Consider the following 23,096-nt stretch of genomic DNA (forward strand, 5'->3'; position numbering starts at 1 on the left):
CCCAGACAGAAAACTGCTTTTAAGGGCCAGGGGAGAGAAATTAATGAAAGAAAGTGAGAAGGAAGAGTTAGAAGCAAAACCAAGAGTAACAGCATCATGGAATATAAAGGAGGCGAGATTAAAAGGGAGATTATAAAAGTTCCAAATAGCAAAGAGATTTTTTTTTCTTAGCTTTAGAGAGCTTTTCTTAGCTTTTTAAAGAGCTTGTATGTGGCATTAATACTGAGGTCTACATTTTACTTAAAGTTTTTCAAAATACTTACACAAGTAAAAATATTTTGGTTTTCTTTACAAAAACAGAAAGAAAAAAAGCAATAAGACATCCTCTAAAATTCACAATGTGAGGCAGTTAAATTTAGTTTCTGGGTTGTCACGTATGTAATTACTTAAACAACATGAGAAGATATTTTTATAATTTTTTTTCAGTAGATTTCAAAAGATTTTGCAAGCACTACATCTTCTTGATGATCCTTAGTCAAATAAGTTGATTCACATTCATTAACATTTTGAAAATGGGAATGCTAATTGAATATAGTGAATGATCTGCCCAAAAATCAGGCAAGTGGTTTTTCTATCAGTGAAGGAACTGAAACCATTTCTCTATTTTGATTAAGACTGTACACACTGATTTTGTTTTATAATTAAAAAAAAAGTGAAAAACAAAACAAGCCATCAAATCACTAGCTTATGTAAGAAATCCCATCATAATTTTTAATGCAAGTGAACCATCTCCCTCACAAATTGTCCCTTTTAGAGAATGAGATCAAGATACAAGGAGTACCTTATTATGACAATTAGATTTTTCAGTCAGGTCAGGAGACTGAGATCTGTTTCTGGGATTGGGCCACTCTTCGCCAATCAAAGATGTCCTTAGGGAGACCCTGTTCAACTGTTGAATGTATAAGAAGAGCAGAAACTGTAGCGTGTCCACTGAAAGCTATCCGAGAAGAAAATAAAAGATGAACAGACGTTTTAAAACATCAACCACTAGTCTAACAACTAAGTAGCCATAGCAAATTCATAAGTTGGCTGATCCTAAAAAAACCAACTTAGAAACATTGCTAGTTTTGATATGTATGTCTCTTGATACCCAGATGTAAGAGTTTCTCTTTTTTTTGAGACAGAGTTTCACTCTCGTCGCCCAGGCTGGAGTGCAATGATGCGATCTCGGCTCACTGCAACCTCCGCCTTCCTGGTTCAAGCGATTCTCCTGCCTCAGCCTCCTGAGTAGCTGGGATTACAAGCATATGCCACCATGCCCAACTAATTTTTTGTATTTTAAGTAGAGATAGGTTTTCACCATGTTGGCCAGGCTGGTCTTGAACTCCTGACCTCAGATGATCTGCCCGCCTTGGCTTCCCAAAGGGCTGGGATTACAAGAGTTTCTAAAACTAATTAAAGTGGAATAACTTACCTTCACAGAAAGCTGTATAACATCTATGGCTATAGAAATTATCTCTCAAAACTGACGAAAGGATGAAGTACATACTTTAAGTACATTATTTCAGAAGTTTAAACTTACAGTTAAAAAAAAAAACCAACCTTAGTAATTTGAATAAATAAGTAGACGGAAGTAAGAAAGAAGAAAATTCGGTTAAGACATAGAGGTCTAACTTAAGACTCACAAACCTATCAAGAAAAGTTAAGGATACCAGTGCAATACCTGAAATTGTATGTAATTTTTTGGTATATGTGCCTTTTTCAAGGGAGTAGGCCTCAGATTTTCAGCAAATTCTTAAAGGGGTGTTTCACTTAAAGACAAAAACACTGTTAGTCTGATAGATGTATAGTCATTTCTTATTCAAGGAAGGGTGTGGTTGAAGCTCACGATTTGAAGCTCCTGATTACCCTCATCTACCCACCCCCATACAAGAGAGGCAAAAAAGTGAAGTAATACATCTGGGTCTACAGCTATATTCACCCTGATTCCCAACCTGGCTAAAAACACTATCATCTGAGAAACTTGAAAGTACAGATTCTCAGGATCACCCAGACCTATTTAATCAACTATCAATGTGAAGCCCTATGAATTTGTATATTTTATAAATTTTTACTTTCTTAATTGAACTCCTGAGATAATTGTAGATTGAAATATAGTTGTGAGAATTCACACAGAAAGATCCCATGTACCCTTTACCCGTCTTGCCAAACTATAGGACAATATCACAATCAGGATATTGACACCAATACAGTCAAGATACAAGAACATTTGTATCAACAGAAGAATCTCTCATGTTGCCCTTCTACAGCCATACCCACTTCTCTGTCCCCGTCACCCCTTCTTAGGCTCTTAGCAACCACTTACTTGTTCTCTATCTCTATAATTTTGTTGTTTCAAGAACATTGGGTAAATGGAATCATATGGTATGTAACCTCTTGGGATTGGCTTTTTTCACTAAGTATAATTCCCTGATTTTATATATACTTACATTTTAAACAATTATTTGTTACATTACCATTATTTCTTCATGGAGACTACAGGATCCTTGCCTTTTCATTTTTATACCCCTAGTAACTAGAAAAGCATCTGGTACATAAAAAGCACTCAAAAAATCTGGAACTTCCTGAAGGTATTATTCATCTCTATATGCCCAGCATCCACTACTATACCGAGTACATAGTAGATAATAAATATTTGATTAATGAATAAATGTACTGCCCTTTCCCTCTTCATTGCTTGACAAACTTCTTTTCAATTTCCAAAACATTGTTTAGATATTACCCTATACGGCAGAGACTGCTAGATGCTTACTAAATACTTTTTTTCTTCTTCCTGGGTATGTAATTAGATGGCATTTCCCATCTTCCCTTGGAGTTAGATATGGCATAAATGAATTACAGCAACTGAATGTGAATGAATTTATCTTTATCACTTTCAAGCCTAATCATAAAACTCCCAAAAGAAATGGAAGCAAAAGGACTCTGAGGCCCCAGTGGGCATGGCTGTGGCAAATTGTATTATTATTTGCTATTGTTCACTTTCAAATTCTCTAAGAGGCTTATACAGCCCTACCCATGGCCATGGGATTTTCCTTATCTCCTGAAAGGTGGTTTACCTTCCCATCTTCATGGGAATAATGCCTTGGCCAATGGAATGAAAGTAGTCTTAGTTTATGTCAAATCTGAACAAAAGTTTTAAGAGGCATCATGAGTCCAGAAACAAACTCACACATATACGGTCAACTAATTTTCCACAAGGGTGTCAAGAATACAAAATGGGGAATAGTCTCTTCAATAAATGATGCTGAGAAAACTGGATCTACACATGCAAAAGAATGAAACTGGGACCATAGCTTATACCATATACAATCAACTCAAAATGGATGAAAGACTTAAATGTAAGAGGTGAAATGGTAAAACTCCTAGAGAAAAATAAGGAAAAAGCTCCTTGACATTGGTCTTGGTAATGATTTTTTGGATATGACACCAAAAGCACAGGCAACCAATGTAAAAACAAGTTGAATTATATCAAACTAAAAAGCTTCTGCACGACTAAGGAAACAATCAACAGAAGAAAAGGTAAACCACGTATCTGGTAAGGGGTTAATATCTAAAATATATAATGAACTCCTACAGCTCAATAGCAAGAAAAACCAAATAACCTAATTAAAAAAATGGACTATGGACCTGAATAGACATTTCTCCAATGAAGACATACAAATGGCCAACAGGTATATGAAAAGGTGCTCAACATCACTACTCATTAGGGAAATATAAAGCAAAACCACAATGAGATATCACCTCACACTTGTTAACAAAAGATTAGCAAGTATTAGTAAGGATGTGAAGAGAAGGGAATCACACTGTCGGTGAGAATGTAAACTGGTACAGCCATTATAAAAAATAGGGCTGGGCACGGTGGCTCACGCCTGTAATCCCAGCACTTTGGGAGGCCGAGGCGGGCAGATCACGAGGTCAGGAGATCGAGACCATCTGGCTAATACGGTGAAACCCCATCTCTACTAAAAAATACAAAAAACTAGACGGGCGTTGTGGTGGATGCCCGTAGTCCCAGTTACTCAGGAGGCTGAGGCAGGAGAATGGTGTGAACCTGGGAGGTGGAGCTTGCAGTGAGCTGAGATCACGCCACTGCACTCCAGCCTGGGCGACAGGGCGAGACTCCGTCTCAAAAAAAAAAAAAAAAAAAAAGAAAAATAGTATAGAGGCTTCTCAAAAAATAAAAAATAGAACTACCATATGATCCAGCAATCCCACTTCTGGGTATTTATCCAAAGGAATTGAAATCAGGATCCTGGAAATACCTGCACTCCCATGTTCACTGCAGCATTATTGGTAACGGCCAAGATATGGAAGCAGCCTAAATGTCCACAGATGGATGACTAGATAAAGAAAACTTGGCATGCATATATAATGGAGTACCATTTGGCCTTAAAAAAGAAAGAAATCATGTTGGGTACAGTGGCTTATGCCTGTAATCCCAACACTTTGGGAGGCTGAGGTGGGAGGATCACTTGAGGCCAAGAGTTCAAGACCAGCCTGGGCAACACAGTGAGATCCTGACCTCTATGAAAAAAATACAAAAATTTGCCAGGCGTCTGATAGCACACACCTGTAGTCCTAACTACTCAGGAGGCTGAGGTGGAAGGATTGCTTGTGCCCAGAAATTCCAGGCTATAGTGAGCTATGATTACATCCCTGTATTCTAGCTTGAGCAACAGAGTGAGATCCTGTCTCTTAAAAAAAGAAAGAGAAAAATCCTGCCATTTTCAACAACATGGATGGACCCGAGGGACATTATGCTAAGTAAAATAAGCCAGACACAGAAAGACAAAGCTATATAATCTCACTTATATGTGGAATCTAAAATAGTAAAACTCATAAAAACAGACAGAAGGGTGACTGACAAGGGCTAGGAGGAGGGGGAAATGGGGAGGTGACGGTTGAAGGCTACAGTTTCCGTTATGCAAGAAAATTAAGTTCAGAAGATCTACTCTACAGCATACTGCCTAGAGGTAACAATTATATGTTGTACACTTAAAATTCTCTAAGACAGTAGATCTTATGTTAAGTGTTCTTAACACATACACACACAAAATAACAAGAATAAAAGAGGAGGGGGAAACTATGGGGGGTGATGGGTATGTCTATGTCCTTGATGGTCATGATGGTTTCACAGCATATACTTATCCCCAAACTGATTGAGCTGTATACACAAAATAAGAATTTAAAAAGAGACATCATGAGTTTCCTCCATTCTGTTGTTCTTCCCTTCTGTTATAAGAATGGGAATGATCTACACAGAAGCTATTTCTTTAGGCTGTGTCCCTAAATGGGGAAACACAGAGCCTGGACAAATGCCATAGCAAAAATGAAGCCCACGTGTAAAATGGGCAAGAAATAAACCTTTTCTCCTGTAAGCCACTGCAATTTCATTTGTTTGTTCTTAACAAATGAAATCAGCTTTTAACAAAGCTGATTAATAGTGACTCCAAGTGATAGAAGCATGGATCCCTGGTCATTGCTTGGATGACAGCAGCCCAGAGATTTGTCCAACCAGGAGCACCTGTGTTAGATTGCTGCCTGAATGAGAAATAAACTCCTACTGTTCTAAGCCACTGAAATACTGGGTTGTCTATTACTATAATCAGCCTACTCGATTAATATACTTTCTCTGTGAAGTCTTTCCTGATCACCAAAATAAATCATTCTTTATTCAATTTCTGTACTTTGTGTATTCTTTTATTATACATATCACACTATTAAACAGCATCTTTTTTTTAATACCAGCTTCCTCTACTAGTCCATAAGCTCCATGAGGGCTGAGATGCTATCCTAATCATCTTTGAATCCCATCATTAGCAGATGTTCATTTTAAAACAGTCAGGTGCTCTAACATATCACTTGTTCATAACACTCATTCACCCCAAAAGCTTTTTAAAGTCAGTAAAATAACAGAGTTCCTGTAACATTACTGCTTTGGGAGTAGGTGAGTAAGGTCTGGTAAGTAAGGACTAATTCACTGAATACATGAAATACTGCCAAACTGGAACTACTAAAACTCAAATGATAACTTGAGATTACAATGGCCATTAGCCTAAAATCTAAAATTTTATAGCTAATACAAAAATTAAGAATGGTTTATTGGGCCAGACATGGTGGCTCATGCCTGTAATCCTAACATTTTATGGGAAGCCGAGGCAGGAAGACTGCTTGAAGCCGGGAGTTCAAGACCAGCCTGGGCAACAAAGTGAGACTCTGTCTCTATTTAACAATTATAATAAACAAAAAAATTTTTAATTTAAAAAAGGTTTCTTTCCAAAAGTAATTAAGCATACACACATATCAATCCATACCTGATTTCTCTGCTTTTCAACTTCCTCCTCAGACATGCAGTTGGACAGAACTTCAGACCATTCCAGGCGCTCCTCAGGTGTCTTCACTGAAAGACTATCAAATATTTCGAAGTAAAGCCATGCCAGGTCCTTGGCCAACTGCAGCTTCCCACAAGCGATATGCCTCCATGTAGACCAGTATAGGCGTGGGTAAGCTCCTTCTGTGGCCCGGATTTGCACATAGGTGGATATCTTCCTGAGATAGTGAAGACTAAACTTGGATGGAGGAGGGACCTGCAAGGCACCCACTATAAAGGGTTCTGCTTTCACCCAGAGGAGAACTCTGGACTGATCCATATTATCTCTAAGGACATCTGGGTGAAAAGGCTTCTTTGCATACCTAGGAAACAAAGTTTCTTCATAAACTGATTTGAAAGGAGTCTCATTTATGCATTTTTTTCTTGGAAGGTGACCCCTCTCTCTCAATTGTGTCACATGTACTACAACATCAGCTTAAAAGGCAGCTCTAGTTCACCAACCAAGAGCAGAACAGTTTTTTAAATCAGATCTCATTATAATCTGGGAAAAAATTTGTGATAAAACAAAACTATCTTACTTGAATTGTTAGAAATCCTTGTTTTAGGAAGTGTATGTAGATGCATGAAGTCTGAGTGAGATGCCAGGAAGAAAAGGATTAAGGGGAAAAAAGTCATCCTATCACAGGAAACCTTTTTCTACTCTGAGGGAGAACACTGTTCAAAATAAGGGAAATCCATTTCACAGAGTTAAATCACTTACACAGAAGACAGTTGGTTAAAGATCTGGACATGTTAGCTGAGCATATAAACTCAATATGAAGTGCTAATGTGAGGCAGCAGGCAAGAATGCTAATGTAAACGTAGACTGCAAGAATAGATCAGGAGAAGTTACAGCGTCTTTATTCTCCGTAACAGTGAACCCACTGTGGCATATTTGATCCTGCTCAGTTCAGGTGTGATTTTTTAGATTTTTTTTTGTTGTAACAATGATACATGATTTTTATGGAATGTTTATAAAATACAAAAACAGGGAATCATCCACAATCCCACAAGTAAGGGGCAACAAATTAATATTTTATTGTATTTTTTTTTTTTTTTTTTTTTGAGATGCAGTTTCCCTCTGTTGCCCAGCCTGGAGTGCAGTGGCGTGATCTCAGCTCACTGCAACCTCCACCTCCCAGGTTCAAGCGATTCTCATGCCTCAGCCTCCCCAGTAGCTGGGAATACAGGCGCCCACCACCACACCTGGCTAATTTTTGTATTTTTAGTCGAGATGCGGTTTAACTGTGTTGGCCAGGCTGATCTCAAATTCCTGACCTCAAGTGATCCCTCGCCTCAGCTTCCCAAAGTGCTAGGATTACAGGCTTGAGCCACCATGCCTGGCCTCTTGTCTTTTTTCTACACATAAATTAGATGTTAGTTTTTGAATTTTCACAGTTGTGATGTTATATACACAATTCTGCACTGTTTCAAAAGCTTTATAGTATTCTAAATAAATGTATCCTATTTTATTCAACTCTTCTCCCATTTTTAGACACCTTACTAGGTTTCAGATTTTTCACAAAAACAACATAGGCAAAATACTGATCATTATTGAAGTGGGGTGATGGGCACATGGGGGGCTCATTGATTCTATTTTTGTGTATGTTAAAAAATTTCATTACAAAAGTTCAAATGTTGTCACCAGTGTAAATAATGCTATCACTACCATCTTTCTTCATATTTTCTGCATTACGAATTATTTCTGTGTGAAAATTTTCAGATGTACTTTTGTGAAATGAACTGACATTTCTAAAGCTTGTGAAATATATTCTTGTTGCTTCCAAATGATTTTATCAAATTGTACCATCCTTTATGACTATGGTACCCACTTCACTGTGCACTCAACATTAGCAACATCATTTTTTTAAAAATCTAAAAACTAATTTAAAAAATCAATTATATGACTGATGAAAATTCTTTATTGCTATTATTATATTTTGCATTTGATTCTAAGAAAACTGTGCCTCTCTCTTTTTTTTTTTGAGACGGAGTCTCCCTCTGTTGCCCAGGCTGGAGTGCAATAGCTCGATCTCGGCTCATTGCAACCTCCACCTCCCAGGTTCAAACGATTCTCCTGCCTCAGCCTCCCGAGTAGCTGGGATTACAGGCTCCCGCCACCACGCCAGGCTAATTTTTGTATTTTTTTAGTAGGGACAGGGCTTCACCATGTTGGCCAGGCTGGTCTTGAATTCCCTGACCTCAGGTGATCCGCCTGCCTTGGCCTCCCAAAATGCTGGGATTACAGGCGTGAGCCACCGCACCCGGCCTGCCAATTGTGCTTCTCTCAAGAATCATCTGTTCGGAAAAATAACTGACATCAATCGAGTGCTTACTATGTACCAGGTAGCATGCTAATGATTTTGCATATTTCACCTCCTTTCATCCTCACAACCACCTGGAGATACAGTACTTAAGACTGCACATATTTTCGATGAAAAAAAAATGAGGCTTAGCGAAGTTAAGAGATTTCCCTAAGGACACCTACTTAGCTGGCACAGCCCTAGATTAGGATTCAGGTCGGACCTGAGAACTGCATTACTATAAATGTATTCTAGGAATCCAGTTTTGGGAGAATCTCTTAAAAACGGGAGTGGATCCAAAGAGAATTTCCAGAATAAAGAGCCTTAGACAGGAAGCCAGGTGAAAGAACCGGGGAGAGTAAACTCAGAAGGGCGTGGAAGGGCAAAAGGCGGCTGTCTTCCAATGTGGAGAGACTGGCGTCGTTTTGATAAAACCAGACGATAAAAGTAAGGCGAGGAAGACCTCGGTTCTCTCTAAAATGTAAAGAGGCTGCTCCGTGAGGTACTGAGCCCCTGTCAAAAACTGCCAGATCTCAGGCATGAGCTCTCCATTCTAACTCCGAGAATCGAGAGGGCTCAATCCGTAAACAAACATAAACTGGGGCTCTGATCCTGGCGGTGCCCTGAGGTTAAGGTTTTTCAGGTCGGGAGATCGGCGTGGGTCCAAGGCGGTTGTCCTGGGGCTTCGCCGCCACCGTGGACGCGATACGGGGTGGGACCCTGCGTGGGCCGCCCCAGCGTCGCGACCGGACTTCAAGAACACAGACACTCACGCTGACAGGGTCAGTAGCTGACCCGAGACGCGGCGAGCGCGAAGGCAGCCTCCCCGGCCCAAGCCTGAAGCATAACTAACCCACACCGCCCTCCCCGGCGCACCCCGTGCGCGGTTACCTGCTAAGGCAGGCGCCGCTCCGCCGCACTTCTCCGCGCGCCGCCGCGCCCCACGTCCGCTCGCTGGGCCCGCCCCTCACCCTCCTCAACGCGCCGCCGCCGTGCCCACTGCGCAAGCGCGAGGCCCCGCACCACCGAGAACTGGCGGACCCAGTTGCTAGAGTGGCAGATTGCGGCTTAAGCGTCTGAGAAAATTTAGGCTGGAGTCGAGAGTCCGCAACATTGGCACCTGAAGCCAGACCCACCACTTTCTGGTGTCGCGCCTTTCAACCCAGGGGGGTAGGAAGCTTTCTGTTGCTCCGCATAACTGTGGTCAGCTAATAGCTGCTGGTAAGATCAGCACGCTTTCATCAGAAATGCTACTAATACTAATGGCAGTTTGCATTTATAGAGCACTTACTATGGTCTCAGCACTGTGTAAAGCAACTTTATGTATATTTCCTCAGTCTTCTCAAGAGCCCTTTAAGTACATTCGTTTTACTGATGAAGAAACTAGGGCGTAGAAAGGTGAAAATAACACAGCCCTAAGGTCACACAAGAGATGGAGCCAAGATTCAAACCCAGGACGTCTGAAGCAAGACTGGCACTCCCTGCAGCCCCTCAGTGTCAGCTCCTTAACTCTGTTAGCTTTCCTGCCGTGTTTCCACTTTCATGAAGCTTTTTCAGATTACCGGGCAGAAGCCATCACTCCTTCCTTTAAACTTCCATTTCAGGATTTCTGGACATTTCCTGCTTTTTTTTAGTTCGTTTATGGCCTCTCTAGGTGTGGAAGATACAAAGGTAAATTAGACCATAAAATGCAATTTAGTTCCTCTTGTGTGGCCATTGTCCCTACTGGGTATCTTCCCGAAAGCAGGGGCTTCAAATTTACACATACCTGGGTTAGGATCCAGGCTGCACCACTTACTAACTCAGTGACCCTGCTGTTATTTGTTGAGTACCACTGTGTGTCTGGCACAGTGGTACGCACTAGAATGACAGGAGTGAACAAAACAGACAAGATCCTTGCTTTCATGGAGTGTATAACAGGGAGAATAGACAATACATATTAAGGAATAAAATAAGATAATTTCAGATAGTGATAAATGCTATGAAAATTGGGGCGGGGGGTCAGGGAAGGCCACTTTGTGGTGCCAAATTTGAGCTGAGGCCTGAAGAGTAAGAAGCCAGCCATACAATGATCACCATCCAAGTAACTTTTACTCAAAAGTACTTCAGCAACTACTCCATGCCAGGCACTGTTCTAAGGTGCTCTTTCATACAGCTGTGAACAGAACAATATAGATTCATGCTCTCATGAAACTGGCATTTCAGTGTGTAAGTCTAGGGACCAGGGATGAAAAGAATAAAATAGGAGGCCGGGCATGGTGGCTCATGCCTATAATCCCAGCAATTTGGGAGGCCAAGGCAGGTGGATCACTTGAGGTCAGGAGTTCGAGACCAGCCTGGCCAACATGGTTAAACCCAGTCTCCACTAAAAATACAAAAAAATTAGACGGACATGGTGGTGTGCACCTGTAGTCCCAGCTACTCGGGAGGCTGAGGCAGAAGAATCGCTTGAACCCGGGAGGCGGAGGTTGCAGTGAGCCAAGATCACGCTACTGCACTGCAGCCTGGGTGACAGAGCGAGACTCCGTCTCAGGGAAAAAAAAAAAAAAAATTGAGAAAAGAAAACAGGGCGGTGTAAGAGTAAGGAACTCAGTACGGGCTAATTTTGATTGGTTGGTCAGGGAAGTCTTCTCTGAGGTGGCGACCTTTAAGTTGATATGTGAGTTAAAGAAGGAATCACCCATGTTAGGACATAAAGGAGAGTACAGTGTTTCAGGCAAAGGGAATAGCTAGCACAAAGGCCCTCGGCAGGAATGAGCTGGGTGTATACAAAAAACAAAGGAAGTAAGTTTTGCTGGAGCGTGGTTAGGAGAATAATAGGTGAGGGTACAAAGCATAAACGGCTTTGTAAACTAGCATGGAGTTGGGATTTTATTCTAAGTGCAAATGAAGAGCAATTCCAGGCTTTTAAGCAGGGGAGTGACATGATTTGACTTTTATTTTTTATTTATTTATTTATTTTTGAAACGGTGTGTCACTCTGTCGCCCAGGCTGGAGTGCAGTGGCAGGAACTCGGCTCACTGCAACCTCCACCTCCCAGGTTCAAGCAATTCTCCTGCCTCAGACTCCCGAGTAGCTGGGATTACAGGCGCTCGCCACCACACCGGGCTAATTTTTGTAGTTTTAGTAGAGACAGGGTTTCATCATGTTGGCCAGGCTGGTCTCAAGCTCCTGACCTCAGGTGATCCGCCCGTCTCGGCCTCCCAAAGTGCTGGGATTACAGGCGTGAGCCACCATGCCCGGGCTTTTTTTTTTTTAAAATTATGGAGTGAGAGACAGGGATGAGCAACATATATTAAGGTATTAAGGAAGATATTAAGAGTGGGGGCAAGGAGGCCAGTTAGGAGGCCCTGGCCAGGTGAGAGATACACTGTGACCCAGAGACCTACTAATGGAGATGTAGTGAACAGATTCAAATATAGTTCAGAGGTAAAGATTTGGATAGCTTATGCATGAAAGGAATAAAAACACCTAGAGTTTTGTCCTGATCAACTAGGTGTTGTGTAACTGTGATGAGCAAAATCGGGGGGAAGACGGGGAATCAAAGAGTTCTGCTCGAACTGTAATAATGGTTTTTACTCGTTGCCGGCTTATTATACGCCCGACGATTTACAGATTTTTTTTCCCTGTTAAAATTCAAAGAACTGCCAATAAGTGCTTTGCCTTAGTTTTGTTGATAAAGAAACTTAGGCTCAGACTTGGGAGGAGGGGAGGGATAGGGGGTCTCACCACTAAGAAGCGGTGGAAGCCGAAGCCGAACTTAAGCCGGTCTGTCATCACTTTCGCCTTTCGGAGACAGTTGTCTTATGGAGTTGCTTGGAGAACGTAAAATAAGAGTCCTAAGCAATGCGTCCGATGTACAGTTGTCGTGGAATAACTGTCCCCGCTCATTCGGCCGCTGTACCTCTGCTCCCTCATTCGGCGCGTAGCTAGGTATGAATGAAATTGTAGCACAGAGAAAACTTCTTCCCCACAATTGGTTGGTGCTGGGGAGGAGCCTCCTGATTGGTGGAAAGTCCGAGGAAGTGGGCAAGCCGGGGGCGGATTTCGTGTACCTCAGGTGCCCTCACTCGGACCAGCCCCCTATCGTTACGTAATTTTCTACGACTCTCGGTAGCTCAAGCAGAGCGCCTTCCTGCAGCGGCGCGACCCTCTGACGTCTCCTCTTCTAATTGGTCAAGAGCTGCGACTGCAGTTCTGAAGCCTAACTGGCTGCCCGTGCCGCCTCGGAGGTGAAGTGTACTGCGCTGATTGGCTTCCAGGCGCCGGCCGCGTGTGATGTCCCGGGCAACGATTGGCTCTCGCCTACCGGGGGCTTCTCTCACCGGGACTCGGGACTCCCGGGAAGTGGACTGGCAGAGGAGGGGGCTAGCTAGCTGTCTCTGCGGACCAAGGAGGAGACCCCCGCGCCTCCCTGTGTGAGGCGGCCTCACAGGGCCGGGTGGGCTGGCTAGCCGACGGGGCGGCGGAGGAGGCTGTGAGGAGTGTGTTGGACAGGACCCGGGACAGAGGAACCATGGCTCCGCAAAACCTGAGCACCTTTTGCCTGTTGCTGCTGTACCTCATCGGGGCCGTGATTGCCGGGTGAGGAACAGACACTCGCAGACGACGGGGCCCGTGGGTCAGCCTTTGCTGGGGGGTGGGAGGGGGTGGGGGAAGTGGCATTGCCAGACTGACGGAGTGGAGAGGGGCATCTCTGTGGGTTGGCGGGGTGGCGGAGGAAGGGGTAGTATGGGCCAGGCTAGTGGGGTGAGAGGAGAACCGTGGGTGACACCAGTGAGAGGGCCTTAGGTCCAGAGAGGGTCTTAGGTAGAGCTAGATTTGCCCAGAGGAGTGGGAGTTGGATGCATTGCCAAACGGCATTTGGGGGATGAGGGAAAGAAGGTGGTTGTGAGCTGAAGCAGTGTCACGTAGAGCTGGGGAAGAAAGAGGAATGCCTGACTGTAAGGAAAGGTAGTGACAGTGCCAGGCTGAGGTTGAGGGGATGGACGTTTGTTTGATCAACGAGGTGAGTTGCTGTGCCCCGCTGAGGTGGAGAAGCGGACGATGCTCTATGCCAAGCCTGCGAAGAGCCACTGGGGGGCTGACATTAAAGTGGGTGGATGATGCCAAGCCGAGTTGGGACTGAACGAAATTGGATGCGGGAGGGGAGCAAGAAGACTCTTTGGACAGCCCTTGTACTTCCCAGCTTCTTGAGCTATTTATTATCTTAAGTTGCTTCATCTTTAACATTCTGGCAGTGCTACTGTTAGGACATTTATGTGGCATAATCTTTTTAAATAAGGAAAATCATCCTTTGAGAGTGTTGTTTGACTTTTAGAAAAGTCAAAATCATTTGGAGCCAGTATAGGGAAAGGGGAGAAGAGTTAATTTGATTATATGGTTATTGCCTGAAGATAACATGAGACCATAAAATAAGGAAGTGGTTTTCTTGACTGAAGGTGATTCTGAAAGAAAAGTGCCACAGATGTTTTGAATAATCTAAAAAGAAGTATATAGCCTCTTACTGTGATTACTTCAATATACAAGATTCATTACAAATTCTGGTGTTCTCTTTTTAGTCATTCTTCGTGTGTGTGTGTGTCACATAAACCTTTATTTTTGTACCTCTTTGCTGAGATACAAACCTAAATATAGAGGAAAAATAAATCTTTTACTTTGAAGAATATAACATGTAACTCTTTAATGAAATATTCTCTCCCTCTACTTCCCAGACGAGATTTCTATAAGATCTTGGGGGTGCCTCGAAGTGCCTCTATAAAGGATATTAAAAAGGCCTATAGGAAACTAGCCCTGCAGCTTCATCCCGACCGGAACCCTGATGATCCACAAGCCCAGGAGAAATTCCAGGATCTGGGTGCTGCTTATGAGGTGAGTCAGGAAAAGTGATAAAGTACGAATAAAATCTGTAGCTCTAGAAAAAACATACAATACAGAGAAACACTCCTTTCAGCTCACATTTATTTATTTATTTGTTTATTTATTTTGAGACTGAGTCTCACTCTATTGGCTAGGCTGGAGTGCAGTGGTGCAATCTCCACTCACTGCAACCTCCACCTCCTGGGTTCAAGCAGTTCTCCTACCTCAGCCTCCCAAGTAGCTGGGATTACAGGTGCATGCAACCATGCCTGGCTAATTTTTGTATTTTTAGTAGAGACAGGGTTTCACCATTTTGGCCAGGCTAGTCTCGAACTCCTGACCTCAAGTGATCCACCCACCTCGGCCTCCCAAAGTGTTGGGATTACAGGCGTGAGCCACTACGCCCAGCCCAAGTCACTTTTATTTAAAAATAGACAGTAGATAAAAGTAAAAGTATTACTTGATGCTGTATTGTACTAGATATTACATTCATGTTAGTAGATGCCATTTTCTGCCTTTTGATATTAATGTTTATTTTAATAAGAATAATGCTGAAAAAGAATAAATGGAAGATTGATAGATTAATAAGTAGATCAACTGATTGGTCTGTCAGTCAATCAGTTTGGGAGCTAGAACCAAAAATAAAAAGAAAGCCTTCATGAGAGTTGCAAACCTACATGTTCATATGAACTAGACAAATAACATGCAGGGCAGGTATAAGTTAAAACGTGGCAGCGGATATTCTGCCTCCATATTGGGAAGCAATAAGGATTGTTGAGGACTTTCACAAACTGAAGCCTTCTGGCCCCATTTCAAGGGAGCAGCTGTTACTCAACCCCAGCCAGTTTTTGTCATACAAATGCAAACAGTATGTTCCTAGATTATTTAATTTTTCAAGAAAAGTTGAAAATCTAGATTTTTTATATAAGTTCTGCTTGTAAAAATGTTGGTAACTAATTCAGTTAAATTTCTTTTTTACGTAGATCAAACAAAGCACAATTTTAATTTGATTTTGCAACCTCTAATCTGGGGATCAAAACACTCTCATGTGTATCATCTCATTTAATCTTCACTAGGACACCAGGAAATATATTAGAGCTAGGCATATTTTTATTCTCATTTTCTAAATGGACACAGAAAAAAATTAATTGAACTAAAAGTCATAGAGCTAAAACTCCTGAATTTAAGTTTAAATTCTTGTATATTGAGAAGGCTAAAAACAAATTGAAAAATATTTTAGGAAGACACAAACCTTGAAAGGAAGGAATCCCAAGATCTCTTAGATTAAAGAAGCAATGGAACTGAAACAGTGTGTTATACCCAGGTGAACCCAAGAGCTGTTGGGATCCTTTCTTCTTTCAACACCTTCAGGGATCCTATGGGACAGAAATTCTTTTTTTTGAGACAGAGTCTCGCTCTGTCTGCCAGGCTGGAGTAGAATGGCACGATCTTGGCTCACTGCAAGCTCCGCCTCCCGGGTTTTACGCCATTCTCCTGCCTCAGCCTCCCAAGTAGCTGGGACTACAGGTGTGCACCACCACGCCCGGCTAATTTTTTGTATTTTTAGTAGAGACAGGGTTTCACCGTGTTAGCCAGGATGGTCTCAATCTCGTGACCTTGTGATCCACCCGCCTCGGCTTCCCAAAGTGCCAAGATTACAGGCGTGAGCCACCGTGCCCCGTCAAGGGACAGAAATTCTTAACCTGAGGTACATCGATAAACTTGAGAAGGTTGATGGCCCATCCTAAATTATATGTAATATTTTGTTTCTTGTTGATAATATGCATTCCATATTTTGCACTGTATTTTCCATGAATAGTCCCCTTGTTTGCTAGGAACCCAATACTCAAAAACATTTTCTAGGGAAGCTGAATTTACCATGCTCTCTAAAGAATCTTCACGTTCTTTATCCATGTCCTAGGCAGGCTATACAAAGGTCAGTCATGAAATCGCGGTTTATTTAACTTTAACAATCCTTTTAGCCACTAGTTCAAATTTCTTTTTTCTTTTTATCATTCAAGCTTGATTGCCTTTAGTCTTAGGTAAATTAGTGTTCACAAATTAGAATCCGAGTACAGTTATGAAGAATCTTTTGTGAATACAAATTTGTTTTCTCTACAGAACTAGGATTCCCGCTGGCATTTTAATTACTTGAGAATCTGTGTGTTGGTTGGCCAATCAACTAAAAACCTTTTTTCTTTTAAAATAGTTTCCAAGACCATGGGATAAAATTGCATTCCTTGATGGAAGAAAAGTGAGGAGGAAGTAAATGATAATGACTTCAAGAGTACTTTTTAGGGGGTTATTACAGAAGCCTCTTTCTTTAAAAAGAAACTGACTTAAAACTAGTCTTTGGGGGTTTTGAAATGGTGTTTTTTATAGTCTCAAATGCAGGGTTCATTTATTTGCCAAGATCAGATCAGAGAAGTAGCCTAAAAGTGAAAATATTGGAGATCCAGATAATAATAAGGGTTTTTTTGTTGTTGTTGTTGTTAACTGTGCCCATTTCTGCTTCCCCAAGGTACCTATTTTCTAAAGATATTTGTGAAAACATTCTTTCTTCTCCCTTTTTCTATCATAGTGGCTTTAATCAAGTACTGTGGTGACTTCTGGAATAACCCATTTGCCTTTGCTTTTAAGAATGTTCACTCTCTTGTATACTCAATTTCTATTTATCCTTTCAAGGATATCTTAAATGTTAATACATTTTTGCCATGACTCCTTACACCTCATTTGGGCCCTAAGCCAAAAGTGTGCCCTGTGTGAATATGCCTTTCTTTTAAGTCAACAAGCCCCATCTACTTTGAACCTCTCTTTTTCTGGGCCACCATGAGTATGGTTTTGAAATAACTCTCTCCTTCAGCCTCTTGTCTAAGTAGGAGTTTATAAATATCAAAGGACGATTTTAAAGCCATTTAATTTTCACAAGTATATATGTGCATATATATCAGATTGCTCTAAATAAAAGAGAAAGTTTTTTTTGCATGTTGAAGGCAAATTTTGAAAAGGATGGAAGCTTATTTTGTTATTACATTCTTTAATATGCAGAGAGAAAGCATATAGTCATGATTGTGTATGTAGTTCTCTGAAACTTAAAACTTCAAGAATTATTTCAAGCAATGAAATTGACCTTGAATAACCTTCATAGAGTATTTTCACTTATTACTCTTTCTGCATTTCAAACTCAGGACATTACAAACTTAAACATATATATATATATATGGCAGGCAGCATTCTTCCACAAATGGATTTCTACATATACCAAAAAATGAAAAAAGGAGGGTGAAAAGATATCAGTGTAGGCCTCTCTGGAGGGCCTGTCATTTGATTTAATACATGCGTGTGTGTGTGTGTGTGTGTGTGTGTGTGTGTGTGTGTGTGTGTATTAGGTAGGGGGTGTTGTAGACCTGTGGGGCCAAGTTGTTTTAAAGGCAGTATAGTGGTTAACAGCATAAGCACCAGAGTCAAACTGCATGGGAAGTAAACCTGAGGAATCCGTCTTACCTCTTTCCTGTTACCACCCTGACCTTCACAGCTGCATTGCTAATCTCAGGTATTATTTTTTAGTGACTAGGCAAGTTTTGACAACTTTAAATTAAAAACATGAATGGAGCAATATGGAATGAACAATGCATCAAAGAATTTAGTCATACAGAAAATAACTTTGTAAATATGCCTTAATACAGTACATAATGGAAACTACATTCTATTAAAATTTTAGACCCACTGTCAAAGTAAAAACAAACATAAATATGACTATGCCTTAACTGGATGTTACCAACTCATGATCTTTTCCTCCACTGGCTTGTATCCCCAGGTTCTGTCAGATAGTGAGAAACGGAAACAGTACGATACTTATGGTGAAGAAGGATTAAAAGATGGTCATCAGAGCTCCCATGGAGATATTTTTTCACAGTGAGTAATTTACCCATCTGCAAAGTGTTAGTGTCTGAGAGAGGGTCACTTAGCGATTAAATAATTATTCTCATTGCCTAGTTCAGAAGCTTTTGATGAACAGTACAATTTAGCTGATGCAAAGATCAATTATTGTCCTCCCTGTGGGAAGATAGTCTTCTATTTTCACAAAGCTTCAGAAAAGACGGATGGCACTGTAAGGATATTCCATCTAGCCAACCATATCAGTTAAATCAGTGCTGACAATTTGCGGTGGGGACATGTGTTGGAAATCAATTCATCCTTGCCTACTTGCTATCTTGGAATCTGCAAACCACTTAATGAGCAAAATTATTGTTAGCAGAGACAGAAAAATTCCTACTCCCATACCCAGAGCTGCCTCTCTCTCATGCTATCAACAAGTGAGGGTGATTATAATAACCAGCATTAGGGGAAGGAATTAGGGTAGAGGACCTTTATCTCTTGCTTTCTGAGAGTGCTGGGTGGTTGGAATAATAAACACCTTTCCTCCTCACTCTGTGAACCTCTCTTTATTGAGCATTTGAATTTCCACATTCCCTGATGATTACATATACTAAGAGACCTTAATCTGGGGTTTCAGGTCTGAAATTATAAACAAAAAGATGTTCAAATCTGCATTTTTTATGGGGAGAGTTCATTGTTTTCTTCAGATTCTCAAAGGGTTCTGTGAACCCTTCCCCAAAAGAGTAAGAATCACTGTTGCATATAGTAGTTACCACCATTTAGTGCTTGGTTGGAGGGCCTGGGGTAGGGCAGTAGATTTTTAGGGCATGTAAAGATGTGTGAGTAACATGATTAGGACATCTTTGCCCTCCCCACCCCCCGCCCCCCACCAGGATCAATTTGGCTGTCTGAAGTGATCCCTAGGGGATACCAGAAAGAGAAACGGCTTCCCCAGCCCCCACCCTGTTCTCTCCCCTTGCCTTTATTTAAGATTCAGGGAATTCATTCACCTGAGTTGGTTGGTGGGAGAGGGAGTTAGTTATCATCATCGCTATGCTAATATATGAGGCTTCTTAATAACACCAAAAATTAACATTAGATTAAACCACCTGTAGGATTGAAGGTCACCTTTTTTGTTAATCTCAAGTTACTGTTGTTACTTACAAAAATTAGTTTGGGTCTTGTAGAGGCTAGAACTACCTTCTCCTTAAGCACTAGGATTCTACTAAGGCTGATGCTTTTTTAGCTTATTTAATTACATACTCAAGATTTTTGTGCAGAGCAGTAGCTTCTTTCAGCAAGTTAGCTTTTAAAAAGCATGTAAAGGGAACACTACATATGTTAAAATTACCGATAAAAATTTCTAAAATTAACCATTACATTTAGCATTACACAAGTTTATGTGTACTGTACTCTTTCTCAATAAGTCCACCATATTCAGATTTTTCCCAATATTGAAAGATTATTATTTCATTGGTTGGGTCCAACATCGAATTCATTGGCATACTGTGTGTGTATGTACTGTACTATATGTGTGGGCTATATTTTGTTAAAAAGTGAATTTTTTTGTAGTAAGGGACCATATAGTTACAATACGGTTGATAGTATATAAATTTAAAATTATGTATGATAGATGACTCCATTGTATTAAAAAATACCTTGTAGTTTTGCACAATGCATTGGTAGAAACAATAGTTTATCAATGTAAAGAAAATGAGTTAATTGTGAAACATGGAGTCTTGATTTTTTTTTCCTGATGATTTTGCACTTATCTTTAGCTTCTTTGGGGATTTTGGTTTCATGTTTGGAGGAACCCCTCGTCAGCAAGACAGAAATATTCCAAGAGGAAGTGATATTATTGTAGATCTAGAAGTCACTTTGGAAGAAGTATATGCAGGAAATTTTGTGGAAGTAAGTTCAAACAATATAGCTGTTCATATTGACTCCCAGAACTTGTACTTTTGACTAAAAATAAGAGGTTTATATGTACCTTCTCTGTCTTTTTGAGGGTAAGAGGGAGTGATCAAATGCACAAAATTGAATTAATTATAAACCTTGGTTCATGATACAGTGATGTGATTGTTTTATCACCCAGCTTAAGAACTAAGTAAAACATTACCATGACTTAATCTACCTACATGCTACTTCCCTGTTCCATTACCCTGCCTCCCTTCAAAGGTAACTACTGTATTGAATTATGTCTTTATTGTTCTTTTGCCATTCTTATTTTATCATGTATATATGAATACCTGAATAATGTTTATTATATTGTTTTTGATTTTTTAGAAATGGTATTTTATTCATTATTTTCTGGGACTGGTTATTTTCACTCACTATTATGTTACTAGGATTCACCCTTGTTGCTTATTGCTGTATTGTGACCATAGTTTATTAATAGGCATTTTTGTTTCTTCCAGTTTTATTCAATTCCAAACAGTGCTTTTATGAACATTTTAATCTATATATCCAGATTCAGATGAACAAGAATATCTCTTGGGTGGATATGCTTGAGAGTAGAATTGCTGGGTAATATGAACCAATGTTCATTTTTACAAGTTAATACTGTATTGCTTTTGAAATTGATTGTACTGATGCTTTTCTACATGCAATTTATGAGATCCTATAGATTCACTGCCTCACTAATACGTGGAATTATTAGACTTCTTAATTTTTGCTCATCAAATGGGTATAAAATATTATCTCATTATGGTCTTGTTTTACATTTTTTTAAAATTACCAGTTAGGATCAGCATCTCTTCCTGTGTTTATTGGCCATATTTGTTTCCTCTCTTGTGAAATGCCTGTTCTTTCTTTTGCCTCTTTCTTATTGATTTCTAAGAGTACTTCACTCTTGCTGCTAATTCTTTGTTGGCCGTATGTAATGCAGATATAGCCTATCTGTTTGTAACTTGTCTTTTCATTATGTTTAAGATTTATTTCAATTTTCAGCAAACAGAACTACTTAATTTTAATGTAATTAAATCTATCAGTCTTTAATGGTTAGTTTTTGAGTCTTTTTAAAGAAATTCCTTTTTGTTCTAAAATAAGAAAGCAGCCATGTGCAGTGGAGCACACTTGTAATCTCAGCTACTCCGGAGGCTGAGGTAGGAGGATTGCTTGAGGCCAGGAGTTTGAGGCTATCATGTCCTGTGATTGCATCTGTGAATAGCCACTGCACTCTAGCCTGGACAACATAACTGAAACTCATCTCTGGAAAAAAATTTTAAAATAAAATAAGAAAGCTGTTCACCTATATTTTCTGCTAAAACTCTGGGATCTTTTAATATGAGGTTATTCATCTTTTTTAAATTCTGGAAAATATGTCTCATTATTTTTTACAATTCTTTTTTTTTTTTTTTGAGACGGAGTCTTGCTCTGTCGCCCAGGCTGGAGTGCAGTGGTGTGATCTCTGCTCACTGCAAGCTCCGCCTCCTGGGTTCACGCCATTCTCCTGCCTCAGCCTCCCGAGCAGCTGGGACTACAGGCACCCGCCACCACGCCTGGCTAATTTTTTGTATTTTTAGTAGAGACGGGGTTTCACCATGTTAGCCAAGATGGTCTCGATCTCCTGACCTCGTGATCCGCCTGCCTCGGCCTCCCAAAGTGCTGGGATTACAGGCTTGAGCCACCGCGCCCGGCCAATATTTTTTACAATTCTTTCATCACTCCTACTTCTGTCTGCTCTTAACTTTCTTTTAAATACGAAAAATAAATTTTGTTTCTTTATCCTTCACTGCTTCCTTCTGGGAGGTACCTCATTTTGATCTCCCAGCTTACTACTTCAGTCTTCAGCTATATCCATTCTAATAATAACCCATCTGCTGTGTTTTAATTTCAACTCATATTTTTATGCATAATATTTCTACTTGATTCTTGCATTATTTCTTACTCTATATCATTTTACTAATGCCTTCCCTCCTTAAGTATTATCATGCTTGTTTTAAGTTCCTGGTCTGTCTAATCTTTTTTTAAGCAAAGTACAGTTGCTTAAAATATGTTATTCAGTTTGTTGTCTTTTGCGGGGCAGATGATAGACCTTCTCAGGTATCTAGCTGTCTTGGCCTTTGAGCTGATCTTCCCTTACAGGTACCAGCAACTACCTTTCCCTGCAGAGCATCGTGGGCTGAGCCCTGACCTGCTGGTTTTAACTGTGTTTTGTTTGGTGTCTTGGGGTGTTTTTTGTTTTGTTTGGAGTCTTTTGTTTTCTGCAGTCAGGGGAAACAGTTCAAAACAGCCCTCTATCTGTGGGATTTTCTCATCTATTCTGTGTTGTAGTTACTGTTTCCTGGAATCCATGTTTTCTTGTAGTTTTTCCAGGATACTGGAGGAGACAGCCGGTAGCCTGTGCATATGTGCCATCTTGACAAGAAGTGTATTCTTCTTACTTGTAGCTGCTTCTCTGAATAATTGAAAGAAGAGATATAGACAATCACAGAAGATGCAACTTACTTGTAATACTGTTCAGGCTGCAGGAAAAAAGGGCATTAAAAATATTCATAAACCAGTGAGGTTGTTTAGATGGGAGGAAAGAGGTGAACCTAATTAGTGCCCATGTCCCCTTACAAGCCTGTTCTGCAGTTGTCACTAATACACAGTAGACATCACCTTTTGCTGTTAGTGTGTTCCCGAACAAACTCTTTTTCAATCCAACCATTGTAAAGGCTGTAAATGGCTTTGCTGGTTCA

General features: G+C 40.6%; 2 protein-coding genes across 4 annotated transcripts in view; one reads left to right on the top strand and one right to left on the bottom strand.

The window, feature by feature from the left end:
• The window catches only part of TBCCD1 (TBCC domain containing 1), a 26,023-nt gene extending 13,190 nt beyond the window's left edge, over positions 1 to 12,833 (bottom strand). Inside the window, exons 1-3 of one of the 2 annotated variants that reach the window (XM_063620469.1) lie at positions 12,403 to 12,833; positions 6,315 to 6,693; positions 782 to 937 (exon numbers count right to left, since the gene is read on the bottom strand). In XM_063620469.1, the coding sequence (XP_063476539.1) occupies positions 782 to 937; positions 6,315 to 6,650 (492 nt within the window). In that variant the 5' untranslated portion in view covers positions 6,651 to 6,693; positions 12,403 to 12,833. Of the gene's footprint in view, positions 1 to 781; positions 938 to 6,314; positions 6,694 to 9,564; positions 9,663 to 12,402 lie in introns of those variants that run through there. The other variant, XM_063620468.1, reaches the window with a different exon arrangement.
• The window catches only part of DNAJB11 (DnaJ heat shock protein family (Hsp40) member B11), a 15,836-nt gene continuing 5,535 nt past the window's right edge, over positions 12,796 to 23,096 (top strand). The window contains exons 1-4 of one of the 2 annotated variants that reach the window (XM_063620470.1): positions 12,796 to 13,257; positions 14,388 to 14,544; positions 18,350 to 18,447; positions 20,190 to 20,322. In XM_063620470.1, the coding sequence (XP_063476540.1) occupies positions 13,190 to 13,257; positions 14,388 to 14,544; positions 18,350 to 18,447; positions 20,190 to 20,322 (456 nt within the window). In that variant the 5' untranslated portion in view covers positions 12,796 to 13,189. The remainder of the gene's footprint in view (positions 13,258 to 14,387; positions 14,545 to 18,349; positions 18,448 to 20,189; positions 20,323 to 23,096) is intronic. The other variant, XM_063620471.1, reaches the window with a different exon arrangement.

This window comes from Symphalangus syndactylus, chromosome 17, assembly GCF_028878055.3.
Source record: "Symphalangus syndactylus isolate Jambi chromosome 17, NHGRI_mSymSyn1-v2.1_pri, whole genome shotgun sequence".
Lineage (NCBI taxonomy): Eukaryota > Metazoa > Chordata > Mammalia > Primates > Hylobatidae > Symphalangus > Symphalangus syndactylus.